This window comes from Neomonachus schauinslandi, chromosome 9 (genome assembly GCF_002201575.2).
Source record: "Neomonachus schauinslandi chromosome 9, ASM220157v2, whole genome shotgun sequence".
NCBI lineage: Eukaryota > Metazoa > Chordata > Mammalia > Carnivora > Phocidae > Neomonachus > Neomonachus schauinslandi.
In genome coordinates, this window is record NC_058411.1 from 98,148,936 (window position 1) to 98,164,675 (window position 15,740).

Sequence of the window (15,740 nt, forward strand, 5' to 3'; positions counted from 1 at the left end):
GTTTCTCTCATAGAAAGTAATATTTCTCCTTCAGAGCATATATTATAGTTTGTAATTATATTCATGTTTGCACTTAATTCATTTATGCCTCCTCCACGAGGACAAGAGCTCCTCCCATGGATGCCACACCTGTGTAGTTCATACTACACATCTAGCACCTTCCCCAACATCCGGGCTCAGCGGTCATAACTAACAGCAAACGGCCAACATCTACGGGGTGCTCTCCCTGCTTCAAGTGCTGTTCTTAGTGCTTTATTTTGTAAAGATTTTATTTATTTATTTGATAGACAGCAAGAGAGGAAACACAAGCAGGGGGAGTGGGAGAGGGAGAGGCAGGCTTCCCGCGGAGCAGGGAGCCCGATGCGGGGCTCGATCCCAGGACCCTGGGATCATGACCAGAGCTGAAGGCAGACGCTTAACGACTGAGCCACCCAGGCGCCCCTTGGTGCTTTAGATGTATGATCTCATTTTCTTCTTACAGCCACCTGATTTGGTTGGTCTTTCCATTTTGCAGAGTAGGAAACAGAGGCAAAGAGAGACTCACCTACGGCTACTTAGCTAGTAACTGTCAGAGCTGAGATGTGAACCCCAATCTGTTTCTTTAATCACAATACTATCTCTAAGCCATGGAGTGGCTTATGTGTATGTATTTCTTTTAAAGACATACAGTCTACTACACATCTGTGCTATGAACGTTGTAATTATGCAAGAGGTTGACATACTAAGCTACAGGATGTCAGATATCGAAGGTCCCAAAGACATGAAGTGGAAGGAAAGAAGGGGGGTGGGGGGAGGAGAAATCACAGAGGAGTGTAGAAGGGAAGTTGGAGGGCATGGCACATCCAGAACACAAGCAATGATTGGGCTCCAGGCCTCTAGAGAAGCCAGGCCCTTTGTTTCCAGAAGCTATACCAGGTTTCAACTGACTTATGGCATTGAAGGGAGAAGGGAGAAAGGAATCTTGAAAAGAAAAGCTGCCAGGCCTTCAGGATCCAGAGCGCACTAAGCGGAGAGAAACAGGTTATTACCTCAGGATTGGTTGGTTGGGACTAAGGTGATTCTAGGGACCCTCTCTGATGCTCCCAAATATCCACGTCTTGCTTGATAATGTCTTAAATGCCTTGGAGAAGCAAACCCTCCTAGTCCCTAGTTAGAGACAAAAAACTTACAAATGAAAATACCTAGTTGAAGCCCCGCATTTGCACGAATACATTTCATGTGTGGCACAATGAGTTCCAACAAACAAAGCCACATATAAATGACGGATAGCAGAACTCTTCTAGATGCCACTGGGAGACCCGCTCAACAAGTAGGAATGTACTGGCAATCTAAATGGATGAAGGAGAAAAATTCACACGGGCTATGGGAGAGAAAGAAAAAAACCCGGCCTCCAAGGTGACAAATTTCTAAGAGTCCAATTCTGCTTGGCTCCAGCTGATCAAACTCTAAAGGCAAGTACTCACACTGTGCAACCACAAACCAACGGGCAGCTCTTCGCAATTCCCATACCCCCACCCTATTAAAATGACGCTGCATTTCCCATTTGATTTTTTTATAGTAAGGAAGTTGTTTTGCAGACTTTCTCTCCCTTTATTTTTATTTTTTTTTTTAAAGATTTTTATTTATTTATTGAGAGAGAGAGAGAGCATGAGAGGAGGGTCAGAGAGAAGCAGACCCCCTGCTGAGCAGGGAGCCCGATGCAGGACTCGATCCCGGGACTCCAGGATCATGACCTGAGCCGAAGGCAGTCGCCCAACCAACTGAGCCACCCAGGCGCCCCCTTTCTCTCCCTTTAGCTGACAGGCTAAGGCTTCTAATAGTTTGGGTCTGGGCGAGACGTGAGTTTTGCGTGGCATTCCCAGAGCCCTCTGACCACGGACCACGGCTGTGCTCCCCTAGCTTTCATGAAGCCTGAGGTGCCCTCCTCACTTCCTTTTGTATTCAATGGAAAGACAAGCCCCCCACCAGTTCACCTGTCCTTCTCCAGGACATGTTGCTGGAAACAGGCGTCAGAAGGCAATGGTGTGCTGCCTACATGGTCCCTGTGACAGCTCTGGAGAGATGAGAACCGCAGCTTCCATTCCCCTCATCAAGCGTTTTCAGTTTAAGACCCAACTATGCCAATATTTCATCTCAAGGCCTGTGCGCTGGCTCTTCTCTTTGCCTCGGACTGGTGGGTCATGGGCTCCTCGTTATCTCAGATGACCAATCAATGTTTCCTCCTCAGAGGAAATGCAGCCCTGACCCCAGTGACCTCTCACTGCTCGCACTGGAGTTGAGGATATTTCTGACATCCAAGGACATAAAAGTCTTGGCAGCTCGTAGGACACTCTTGACACCCCATGTTTTCCTGAGCCTTCTATTCTTTCCTCTTCCTTGCCCAGGATATGGATCAACTTTCCTCACATATGTCCCTGTCCCCCGCCCCCCACATTCTGAGAGGCTGGGTCAAGGTCAAGGGAAGTATGTTGGTGAAGAGTGTAAATGGTGCCATAAGAACAATTTTAGAAAGCTCTTATGTTCCTATCAGGTTTTTCTTCCTAAGAATCAGGACCCACATTTGGGCTTATTTCTTCAGCCATAGTTAGGGGCATGGGCTGCCTAGCTTGAAAAGTTGTTTTCTGAGAATTTACAGCTATTTTCCCAAGCAAGACTCAAAGTGGCTGCCATTTCGAATAGCTTTTGACACTTTTTTTTTTTAAAGATTTTATTTATTTATTTGACAGAGAGAGACACAGCAAGAGAGGGAACACAAGCAGGGGGAGTGGGAGAGGGAGAAGCAGGCTTCCCGCCGAGCAGAGAGCCCAATGTGGGGCTCGATCCCAGGACCCTGGGATCATGACCTGAGCCGAAGGCAGACGCTTAACGACTGAGCCACCCAGGCGCCCCCTTTTGACACTTTCTAAATGAGAGTTGTATTGGGGGCGGCGAACAGGGTGTTCTGAAGGCAGGGTGGGCCTTACTTCAAGAGCACATGGCCCATCGGTGGGGATATTAAGGCATCTTTTGATTTTTCACAGTCAAGAGGGATGGTTTTGATAAACATAAAGGATTTTTCAGAGAGGAAATGAGCACACACAGAGGCCCATTTCCCATTGGCTAAGCCTATTTTCTAAGCTCTAGGATGTGTGTGAACCATTGCTCTGTTAGACCTCTGGGCTTCCTTCCCAGGGAGGGGTGTAGGAAGCATGCACATGGGCAGTCATGCTGGGTATTAATACGTCCTTCTCCTTCAGGTTGTTACTTTCTCACTTTGCAGGCTTTCTGCGGGCATCTAGAAAGCAACTCTATAAACAAAGCCTTTTTTCTCAGCCCTGAGAATAAAGGTATGACACAGTTCAACTACTCACAGAGGATCACGGGACGAGACAGACAGTGGTGGACTCTGGCCCTATTCTGCGTGACCAGGATCTCAGACTCACACACCTTAAGGAAAACAGCACTGTCTCTGGAGAAATATTCCCTGCCCATGGACATAGATGGCCCGCTAGCCATTTTTGAGTGCTTTTTATTGAGAAATAAATTTTCTTCCAAACTTTCTTTTTATTACTCTCCTAGCGTTCTCAAATCAAAAGATATATGACATCAAAAGAGCCCGCTCTGTATACGACAGGGCTGTCCATTTGTCTCTTCTGAAAGGAAAAGCCCACAGCAGGAGAGCTAGAGGGGAGACATCCAAGGATGGAATCACTTCAGTCAAAGTCCCTCAACATAAAGGGGCTAACAGAGATTCACTACATGTTTACTCTGTGTCAGGCGCAGAAGAAAGTCCCATGCGTGGGGTCAGGATAAAACTCGACAGAGGCCCGGATATTATCACCAAACCAGGTCATTTCACAGCTCATTTACGGAGCTGCTACAAACATGTAACACAGCCTACTCAGTGTAGCTCAGACGTTCCTGAGGACTGCCTGCTCTCCCCAGTGCAGAGGCTCACAGCATTGTTTATGGAAGTCAAGTTTGATGGCTTGTCTCTTTTTGTTTTTTTTTTTAAAGTAGGCTCCATGCCCAGCGTGGAGCCCAATGCAGGGTTTGAACTCATGACCCTCAGATCACGACCTGAGCTGAGATCAAGCATTGGATGCTTAGCCGACTGAGCCACCCAGGCGCCCCAATGGCTTGTCTGTTTTTAAATAATATGGAAGGCACAAGGTCTTTCAGAATCAGTTTCTCCAAAAACCAAACAACAAACAAAACACCCACAAAAAAACCCCAACTTTAAATTTTTAAAAATATGTGGTTAGTTTTCAATAGTAATGTCAATTGGAGAGACTTCGTAGATTAAAGAGTTTTTAAATACAGGAAAAACTACTGAAGGAGAATAAAATTATGCATGCTTTGGAATTATTGAGGGCAGGCCCTTCTGAGTTAGGGAAAGATGGAGGAAATACTTTTCATTCACTATTTTCTGTATTTAATTTTTTTCTCTTAATTAAAAAAAGGGTATTTGTCAAAGACATGCAGTTTTGCAAAAACTTTAATGATTACCTAAGTCATGGTTCTCAACTGGCTTTACCCCCACCCCCTAGCAGGGGACATTAAGTAATATCTGGATACACTTCTGGTTGAGTGTATCCCAGGAGGGAGAGAGGGTAGCATCCCATCACGCACAGGATGGCCCCCCACAACGAAGACTCATCCAGCCCCAAATGTTGACAGCTGAGGTTGAGAAATCCCATTCTAGCTAGTGTTATAAATCTGTTTAAAGGAGAGTAGTCTTTCATAATTAACATCTCAGTTGTTCACTGGCAAATGTTTGCTGCTATAGTCATTCAAGATCTTGACAGATTTGTTTTCTCAACCGCCTAAATACTTCTTGCCATACAGTTCTGCTTCCACTGTAGGTGGAGTGGGCCCTTTAATCAATTCAGAGAGCCATGAGTGTGGATTTTATGCCTAGTCTAGTCTGCCTCTCAAATTAACAGGAATCTTGACTGCGTGCAGACAGAGTCAACTGGACTTTATTGAATGGAATGATCTACCCTTTTGTTAGGCCTCTCTCGACCTTCCACATCAATGACAACCCACACTGGTGACCGGTAGGCCAGCCATTCCAATCTCAGGACACAAGAAACAAGGACAGTCCTCAAGGAAACACTACTTTATTAGAATTATTCTATTTCAAAAACCGTAACGAAGCTCTTCTTCAGCCTGCTACCTCTTCGTTACATAAAATTCGAATTAAAAAAAAAATTCTTACATCCTGTTCCTCTATCTATACCCCGAAGACATAATTATTTTCTGATTAAAATGCTAAATATGGCTTCCTTCTCTCTTAAATAAGAGTAAACAGATGTAGAAAATACAGCGGGATCCCATTAACTTAGAATTGTTAAGAGAAGTTAAAACCATGTCATATTTTAAGGACATTAAATTCTATCCTTTTCAAGAACAAGTAGCACGAAGTAAGAGCAATTTAAGTACAGGTCCTGCCAAATGCACTTTAATGGAAATGTGAAAATCAGTTTAAGTTTATACATGGGCTCTACAAAAATTTTGAGGTTAAATATTTTAAGCTTATTTTCTTAAGTAGGTTAAATATTTTCCTGAAATCATCTTCATACTACTATTTGATCAGTCAAGTTAAACCTTCCTGTGTCACAATTATCATGAATTCCCGAACTTAAGTGTTACACTAAGCAGACCAAATACTTGTGGCTACTGATTTATTCTACAATAAAAAATGGTAAAAAGAATTCTGTTACAACTTAATAAAAAAGGACAAATAGCTCAATTTAAAAATGGTCAAAGGAGCTGAACAGACATTTCCCTAATGGCCAATAAGAACATGAAATATGCCTAACATCATTTCCCATCAGGGACATGAAATCAAAACCACAACGAGATACCACTTCATAGCCAACAGGATGGGTATTATCAAAGTCAGATACTAGCAGATGTTGGCAAGGATGCAGATAAACTGAAACCTTCAAACACTGATGGTGGGGATATAAAATGGTACAGCCATGCTGGAAACCAATCTCGCAATTCATCAAAAAGGTGAAACAAAAGTTACCAGAGGACCCAGTAATTCTATTGTTAGGTAAGCACCCAAGAGAATAAAAACATAAGTCCACACAAAAATGTGTATGTGGATGTTGATAGCAGCATTCTCTGTTATTCATCACAGCCAAAAAGTGGAAACAACTGATGGCCATCAGCTAGCTGATGAACAAGTAAAATGTAATACAATATTGCAGTATTGGTGCAAGCGAATATTACTGGGCAATGGGTAGGAATGAAGTGCAGCAGATACACACCACAGCGTGGATAACCCGTAAAATCATTACGCTAACTGAAAGAAGCCAGTTCCAAAGGACACATACTGTGAGATTCTATTTCTACACAATGCCCAGAAAAACGGCAATATCTTGAAATGCTTTCTATAGAGACAGAAAGAAGTGTGTGCTTAGGGCAGGAGGTGAAGGGAGAACTGGGGGTCAGTGACTAGGGAAGTGTGGTTTCTTTTTGGGTGATGAAAATGTCCTCAAACTAATTGTGGTGATGGATGCACAAGGCTATGAATATATTAAAAAGCCAAAAACTGTACACTTTAAAGGAGTGACTGCTATGGTAAATAAATTATATCTCAATAAACCTGCTTAAAGCAAAAAAAAAAAAAAAAAAATCCACAGTCACCAGTTTCTTACCTCTGTAGGAATTTTTGGAAGATGCGCCGATAAGCGTAACCAGCTCTTCTCACTCGGATATTTTCTTTCAGACCCAAGTATTCTACTTGATGCTTCACCCTGTAAAGGAGAAAAGTGAGCCAGGATATTATTGGATAATTCTTTCGCCTGGCTCTCCTAGCCACTATCCCCTCAAACCCCCAATTACAAGCAGCAGGGACACATTAAAAAGACTACAATTTAGGAGCTCCATTTTATGCAAACAGACTAGATGGGATGCTGCCCAATTCATGAATCATTGAGTAAAAGCCAATCTGATCTTTAAATATACTCAGTTGAATTACACACACACACACACACACACAGACTATAGTGGTGCCTGGGGGGCTCAGTTGGTTAAGCATCTGACTCTTGATTTTGGCTTGGGTCATGATCTCAGGGTTTTGAGACCGAGCCCCACATTGGGCTCCTTGCTGCGTATGGAATCTGCTTGGGATTCTCTCTCTCCCTCTCCCTCTGCCCTTCCCCCTCCAACCAGAAATACAAGCAAACTATAATTTATAGTGTTCAGAGTCTGAGCTGACCCTCAGGTTATATAATATTCATTTAAAAAATATTTTGTTGTGAAATACAGCAATTACAGAAGACTTTACACATCTATTTCAAAAAACAGTAAAACAAAAAGCCATATGCCTGTCATTGAGATTATGAACAAAAGTATCCGTTTTCCAAAAGACTAAAGGAAAGGACTTTTAACTTTGGAATTAAATGACACTAGAGCTGTTTTTGTTCTCAACCTAAATTTAATAGTGACTCTAGGCCCAAGAAGATTACACATCTAAGCTTTTCACATGCAACCTAAGAAAGGGCATATAAATTAATTAACTTCAAATACCTAAATTAAAAATGCTCTAATAACATATGTAAATCATAGTTTTAGTTGGTTTTCATGATAGTAAACAAGTGCCAGGGTGTTTTGGAAAATGGAGGCAGGTCCTACTAGATTGGGTTCTCCCACGGGATTTTCGTTATCAGAGCAAATGTCCCCTGCCCCACCCCTTGGGGATTCTGGCTCAGCAGACCTGGTGGGGGGGGGGGAGGTAGGAGGGTGCACTGGTGAAAATGCCTCATCCCTTCCCGAGACCTGGAGATCATGAACTGAGCCGAAACCAAGAGTTGGACACTTAACCAATTGAGCCACCCAGGTGCCCCAGGTATTTGCTTGCTTTTTTTTTTTTTTTAAAGATTTTATTTATTTATTTGAGAGAGAGAGAATGAGAGAGAACACATGAGAGGGGATAGGGTCAGAGGGCAAAGCAGACTCCCTGCCGAGCAGGGAGCCCGATGCGGGACTCGATCCCGGGACTCCGGGATCATGACCTGAGCCGAAGGCAGTCGCTTAACCAACTGAGCCACCCAGGCGCCCAGGTATTTGCTTGCTTTAAGTATTTTTTGTAAATACTGGCTTTATCCCAAGCTTTTGAGGCAGGGAATGCATCACCCACTGATTCAAGTCAAAATGTCCCATTTCCATAAATCCCATAGGAAAGAATATGCCTCATGTTAAAACAGTTTCATTCACTGTAACTTCCATCACCAGGAACCTAATAGAAATTTTCTTCCACAGGACGATCAGTTTAGCAAATTCTGTATTGTTTAGCATTTTACGTAATCAAAGGATCCAAGTTGACTTTTGCATATCACTGGGGTCATTCATTGCAGCACTATCCCCTCCTCAGTAAACACCAACCAGGCTGGTAATGCCCAGTGATTCCCTCGGGGTAAGGCTTCTTCAAGACTTTCCTTGGCTGTTAATGCAAGTAGGTCAAGGCCTGAGAACTCTGCTAGAACAGCAATTCAGAACCCAGAGCAGGCAAGTTTGCCAGAGCCAAACAAAAACACATTTTCAACAGGAAAAGAAAAATAAACCACACCCCATAAACTTGTGGGATGAGTAACCCTGTCCACCGAGAACTTCAATTGACCGTGTAATCCCCGCCAATGAAGCACAGTGCCCTTTCCCAGCCCCTAACTCTCCACACTCAGAAGAAGTGAAACCATCTGTCACACAATAAACCTGAACTGGGATGGGAGGGGGGAGGGGCGCATCCCAGGAAGCAATCCTATATGTAATATAAATCAACACTTGACCAACAAATACCTTAGACTTTTTAACACCTGTTTATACTAATGGATCTTAAGAAGTTCCTTAGTGCAATTCAATTAAGTGATGTGATTTTTAAAAAATAAATGAATAAATAAATAAAAGGAAACCACCACTGTGGGGGATTCTATGGGGATTTATTGAATAAATTATCTGTTTTAATTTCTCCATTTTTTGATATTTCAATGAATCAGTTTGGATTTTATGAGGAGATAGCATCAGGGCTGGGAAACGTTCGACCAGTAGCCATCACAAAATTTCTATATTAGAGGGACTTGGAGCAGAGCAGTCTATACAGGGTAAGGGAGAGTGTGCTGGGGAGGTGTTGCCATGTGTAGGGGGAGGGAGATGTTTTCATTTAAGATGATGTTTATTGGAAAGGGCCAAGGAAGGGAAGCTGGATGGGATTTGAAGTAGGGGGACAGGTGGCCTAAAGCACCCCTTAGCACTACCTCTGCTTCCAAGATCCCGTAATCTGAGGTTGCCTATATCACCCCCCTTCTATGGTGTGTGTATATGTGCACAGGATGTAATGCGGTGCGCATGCATGTGAACGTGGGACGGGGCAATGTGGGAGTGACACAGAGACGAGCAGAGGCAGGCCGACAGCTCACCCAGGTCTGGAACAGACATTCTGTCAGACTGAAGGAAATCCCATTCTGAACTAACGCTCTTTGTTTAATGAGGAAGAAACTGAGGACTGAGGAGATGAAATGTCTCACTCAAACCACTTGACAGGCCAGCACCACAATACAGTCCTTCCAAATCCCAGGCCAGTCCTTTGCTCTAGATTAATTGTTCTCAAAGTATGAGGCCCAGACCATCCCCACTAGCATCACCTAGGAGCTTCTTAAAAATGCATGTTCCTGGGGCGCCTGGGTGGCTCAGTCAAGTGTCTGCTTTTTTTTTTTTTTTTTAAAGATTTTTATTTATTTATTTGACAGAGAGAGACACAGCGAGAGAGGGAACACAAGCAGAGGGAGTGGGAGAGGGAGAAGCAGGCTTCCCGCTGAGCAGGGAGCCTGATGTGGGGCTCAATCCCAGGACTCTGGGATCATGACCTGAGCCGAAGGCAGACGCTTAACGACTGAGCCACCCAGGCGCCCCCAAGCGTCTGCTTTTGGCTCAAGTCATGATCTCAGGGTCCTGGGACAGAGCCCTGCGTTGGGCTCCTTGCTCAGCAGGGAGTCTGCTTGTTCCTCTGCCCCTCCCCCCACTCATGCTCACGCGCTCTCTCGCTAATAAATATTTTTAAAAATGCACATTCCTGGGCCCCACCTAGGCCCACCGAATCAGAATCTCTGGAAGCGGGGCCCAGCAACCTGAGTTTTCACAAGCCCTCTAAGGGATACTCTGGTGCATCCACAAGCTTGAGAACTAGTGTAGGAAGGCAAAATAACCAAACAAACAATAGACATTTTCTATCTTCAGGTGGGAAGAGGTGACAGTGCTGCTACCCTCTTAGCCTCAAAGGAGAAACTGAGTGACACGTTTCAAAAAAGCAGAAGGCAAATTAAGTACATCCAGGGGAATGACCAAGAAGGGGGATGATCAGATTCCACATCCAGTTCCTTCAGAGGAACTGCAGTGGGAGTGGAGATTGCAGCGAAACGGGATGACTGCTGGGAACGAACACAGGAGCTGTCAGATGGAAAAGTCAATTCGTAGAGCAGATCAGAGATGTTGGATCAGGGTCACACCAACATAGAGAAAGACTGCAGAGCCTGCTAATAATACAAGAGCCATTGGAAGCTGGACTGGTCAGCTAGGGGGAGAGGGTCCCTCATCGGAGCCTCCATATCGTTACCCGATCATGTTTAAGAGGAATCAGGGTCAGCCGTTCAATGGAAAGGACGCCTGAGGAGCATGCCTCTGTGGACGAGATTCCTCAGAATATCGCAGACTGATGAAACGGAAGACTGCTATATCCCGCAGCCGCGTGAGGGGAGAAAACAGACTCGGGCTGCACATGAAGCGGGAAAACGCAAACAAGGACTGACAGTGAATGCTGGGGCCTGGGCACTTTCCTCACCACTCATCTTGTCCCTCTTATAACGGACCAGGTCTTGTCTGCCTGCCATGCTTAGAAAGGCTCTCACTGGCAGGATGGGAACAGACCTACCCACGACTCTCAGAGAGGGAGGCTAGCAGCCATGACTCTCCCCCTGGTCTTGCCGTTGTGGAGCTCAACCTTGATACATCACTGGATACCTAAGTCTATCTACTTTTCTCCAAGAGAGAAAAGAAAAGATAGTAATTCTGTATGCTCCTGTCCAGGGACCTGACTGTCTGGTGACAATGGCGGGCTCCTCCCTCCTATCCAGTCACCGGAACGCCTTGCCTCAGTCCTGCTTCCTGTGTGCCCATGGATGGTGGGGTCGGGCCTCTTAGGAGTGTGGGTCTGGATCCCCTCCCCCATTGGATGAAACTGTATTTTCTAGTCATCTGTAACATTTTCCCACTCAACACCTCCGTTCTAGCCTGCAGAGCCCACATCCCCAAATGCCTGCTGTAGGAGGAATGGGGGCCCAGGATTCCTCAGGGGTCAGAGGGGAGAGGGCTCGCTGCATGCCATATATCACACACCTCCCTGGGGCTTGTGCCCTCCCAGAGGGAGTCATCACTCTGCTCATGAACACAGTCAGTCCTCAGGGGCAGGTACCGAACCTAGCACATGCCCCCAGCATCCCCAAGAGCAGCAGTAAATGACAGATTGCTTTATAACCAGCTCTTTAGACCTTGACTCTGAACCCTGAGCTGAGAGCATGCTAGGCCCCATCCTGTGGGTACCAATGGGGAGCTAAGTGGACTAAGAATGTCTACACAGGGCCTCAAACTAATTTTAAAACCATCCTGACTCTGCAGGATTAAGGCTTTTTTTTCCCCCGTCTGTCCCCAGACTAGCCAAGATCAACATTATAAATTGCTAATTCTGAACCGAATGGCACTGCTAACATTTTAGGAAAGACGAGGAGGGGGAAAAAAAAGGCCCTGTTCGCCATGAAAAAGTTAAGACACAAGGACGTGAAACACATCTGAAAGCAATTTAAACTGCTTCTGCCCTTGGCATCGGGTAGCCCATCTTGAGCAGAAGGAACATGTGCGGGGCTCCCCCGCCCCCCGGTCAGCCATCTTGACCATACCTGCTTTCCTCCCAGTCTCTGGGCTTCTTGGTTTCGTTTGGTTTTATGCAGCGGATGTAGTGAGGTGTACATTTCATCAGGGTGCTCACAAGGTCGTTGGCTTGTTTCTAGAAAGGAAGAGTAACATCAGATGGAAACGTGGAACTTTCTCTCAGGCAGACCAAGGTTCAAAGAAGAGCTGTGAAACTCTAGTGTGCAAATAGATAGCTAGAAATTAATCTTCGGGACAACTTGTTCGTTAAGCTTGCCTCTGGTCTACTTTTTTTTTTTTTTTTTTTTAAAGATTTTATTTATTTGACAGAGAGAGACAGAGCGAGTGAGGGAACACAAGCAGGGGGAGTGGGAGAGGGAGAAGCAGGCTCCCCGCAGAGCAGGAGCCCGATGAGGGGCTCGATCCCAGGACCCTGAGATCATGACCCGAGCCGAAGGCAGACGCTTAACGACTGAGCCACCCAGGCACCCCTGGTCTACTTTCTTTCTAAAGCCTCTACTGACTTTTATGATTTTAACACTTACACACGGGTCTGAAATTAGATTTTGAAAAAACAACCAGGTCTTTTTAGTATAGTTAATAAAATAAAGCAAAACAACAAAACCAGTAAATCTTCACATACAGTTCTTTTCATGAGAAACAAGGAAGCATGCCAGTTATTAACAAATTAAGTTTATACTGATTGAGGGCCTTTGTAAACACATTGTTCTCATAAACTTTTTTTTGGTGCGAGGGTGGGGCAGGGAAGAGAAATTATTTGCAAGGATAAAGCATCAAAGGCCCCTGTACTCTCTCTTTCTGGGCAATCCAACCAATGAAGAATCACTGTATTAAAATGATGGAAATTCATAAAGAGTGGGAGATACATCAAAATTCTCACTTCAGGGGCTCCTGGGTGGCTCAGTCGTTAAGCGTCTGCCTTCGGCTCAGGTCATGATCCCAGGGTCCTGGGATCGAGCCCCACATCGGGCTCCCTGCTCGGTGGGAAGCCTGCTTTTCCCTCTCCCACTCCCCCTGCTTGTGTTCCCTCTCTCGCTGTCTCTCTCTCTGCCAAATAAATAAAATCTTAAAAAAAAAAAAAATCTCACTTCATTCACCTTCCTCAGCATGTCCTTTTACAAACCTGCTTTCTGAGTGGTAGGTAACCTGCTCCTTCACCAAATACTCAATATGAAATCATCTCTTACTACCTGTGTACTGGGTACCCAAAAGGAAACCGGGCTCAAGCAGAGAAAGCCACATAAATAAAGCTGGAATTGCTTATGATGCATTTCAAATCATGAACATCTCCAACTCAGAAGAAAGAGCACGGCCCACGTCAGCATTCCCACCACCCCACAGCTGAGCCTTTGTGGGGCCAAGGAGGAGGCCCACACAAACTCTCCTCCCGAGCAAATCAGTGTGAAGAGAGAAAACATCTAAAGGACAACAGAGAAGGGATCTCGAAAGCCAGGAAACCATGACCAAGTCAGCAGAAGAGATCTGCCTGCAGTAGACAGTCCTCTTGCAATTAGGGCTTTGCTGTTGTCATGGGTTTGGGAAATCTGAAACCCTTGAGAAAAACTCTTGAGTATATTCAAAGCAAGAGGGTCCCTGGTGAGTTATGTTCTCTGTTTACAAGTGCAGGATATAACATGTGTTGCAATGCTTAGAGGCAAGGACAAAGCTGTGGAGGTTGTACGGCCAAAGCAAAGCCCTATAGTGAAAAAGGAAATGGACTTCCATCTCCTCTGTTGACGTTGATTGTATCTGAGAACAAATCTGATGATCTTTGCAACACAGAAGGTGGAGCTGGACAGTTTCAAGTCCCCAAACTTGTTTTTATTTTTTTATATTTTAATTTTATCAAACCTTTTTCATTCCCAAGAATAACTTGGCAGACTCTTCAGGCCTAAGCTTTTAACAGCACACCTTTTCACCTTAGTGTGAACACACAGAGGGGCAAATGTGACCTGAGTGACCTGCCAACTGACATGGGTCTCCTTAGCTCCAAGTAGTAACAGATGACATTTACTGAATGTGCACCAGGGGCTAGACACATGGACCTTCTCATTTCTGCCTCACGATTCTAAGCGATAGCTACTATTATTATTATTATTCTGATTTTTTTTAGACAAGGAAATGTCACCATAAAGTACGCACTTAGTGACAAGCGCTGAGGCTTGAACTCAAGTGTGCAGCCTACCAAGTCTGTTCCTTAAACACAAGGCTATCCTGCCTTCCTAGGGAAGACAGGAGATAGTTTGGTGTCGTATAAGAGGAATTAACATAGTGAGTGAGGAGTAGATAAAGCCTTGAGGTTGTGGGAAAATTCATTTTGGCAAATAGGAATACACCTCGACCATCAAAATTATCCTGAATTCAGCTATGGGTCAACCTTAGAGGTCTCCTGAGGTGGTTGGGAAGCAGCAACTGGATTTCTCTGGACTCTAGACCAGAACAGTCCAGGAGTTACGACAGAAGTCTACCAAAGGCACTGGCTCAACAGAAGCATAAGGCAAAACATGCAGACAGGACAGCGAGAAAAGGCTCAGGGTGAAGGCTCCTGTTCCACCTTCAACACAGATTACTAGCAAGACCAAGCTGGGGTTCTGCCTCTACTCTTTGCAAACTACATGACAAATCACTAAATTTCTCTGGGCCTCAGTTTCCCCATCTGTAAACTAAGTGGATTGAACTAGAAGACCTCTAATATCTTAATCTAAAGGTTGGAAAGGACATTAAAAGTCAATGAGTCCAAAATAGAGCTACCATATGATCCAGCAATTGCACTACTGGGTATTTACCCCAAAGATACAAAAGTAGGGATCCGAAGGGGTACGTGCACCCCGATGTTTATAGCAGCAATGTCCACAATAGCCAAACTGTGGAAAGAGCCAAGATGTCCATCAACAGATGAATGGATAAAGAAGAGGTGGTATATATATACAATGGAATATTATGCAGCCACCAAAAGGAATGAGATCTTGCCATTTGCAACGACGTGGATGGAACTGGAGGGTATTATGTTGAGTGAAATAAGTCAAACAGAGAAAGACATGTATCATATGATCTCACTGATATGAGGAATTCTTAATTGCAGGAAACAAACTGAGGGTTGCTGGAGTGGGGGGTGGGGCGGGAGGGATGGGGTGACTGGGTGATAGACACTGGGGAGGGTATGTGCTCTGGTAAGCGCTGTGAATTGTGCAAGACTGTTGAATCTCAGATCTGTACCTCTGAAACCAATAATGCAATATATGTTAAGACAAAAAAAAAAAAAGAAGAAGGTAGCGGGAGGGGAAGAATGAAGCGGGGGAAATCGGAGGGGTAGACGAACCATGACAGACGATGGACTCTGAAAAACAAACAGGGTTCTAGAGGGGAGGGGGGTGGGAGGATGGGTTAGCCTGGTGGTGGGTATTGAGGAGGGCACATTCTGCATGGAGCACTGGGTGTTATGCACAAACAATGAATCATGGAACACTTCATCTAAAACTAATGATGTAATGTATGGGGATTAACATAAGAATAAAAATAAATAAATAAATAAATAAAAAGTCAATGAGTCCAGTCCCCGCATGATGCTTTCGCCTCCTGACGTATCCACTCCACCAGAGTCTGCTCTCACTTAGATGAAGCCACGGGCCTGTCCACTTGGCCAGCGCTGAGCTCAGTGCAATTTCCCACGGCGTCAATCTTTGACTCTCAATGCAAAACTGGTCTCTTCTAGTCACAACAATGTAGAATTTAGTGAAGCCTCAACATCAGAAAGTGCTATTAAATACAGCATACTATGATTTATAAATAAGAAAATAGAGGAGTTCTCACCA

At 44.7% G+C, this 15,740-nt stretch overlaps 1 protein-coding gene across 3 annotated transcripts in view; it reads right to left on the bottom strand.

Annotated features, from left to right (window-relative positions):
* MYO1E (myosin IE) overlaps nucleotides 1–15,740 on the bottom strand; it is a 190,320-nt gene that overhangs the window by 32,499 nt on the left and 142,081 nt on the right. For all 3 annotated transcript variants that reach the window (XM_021693805.2, XM_044918014.1, XM_044918015.1), the window contains 2 exons: nucleotides 11,937–12,043; nucleotides 6,651–6,749 (listed from right to left, as the gene is read on the bottom strand). In XM_021693805.2, the coding sequence (XP_021549480.2) occupies nucleotides 6,651–6,749; nucleotides 11,937–12,043 (206 nt within the window). The remainder of the gene's footprint in view (nucleotides 1–6,650; nucleotides 6,750–11,936; nucleotides 12,044–15,740) is intronic.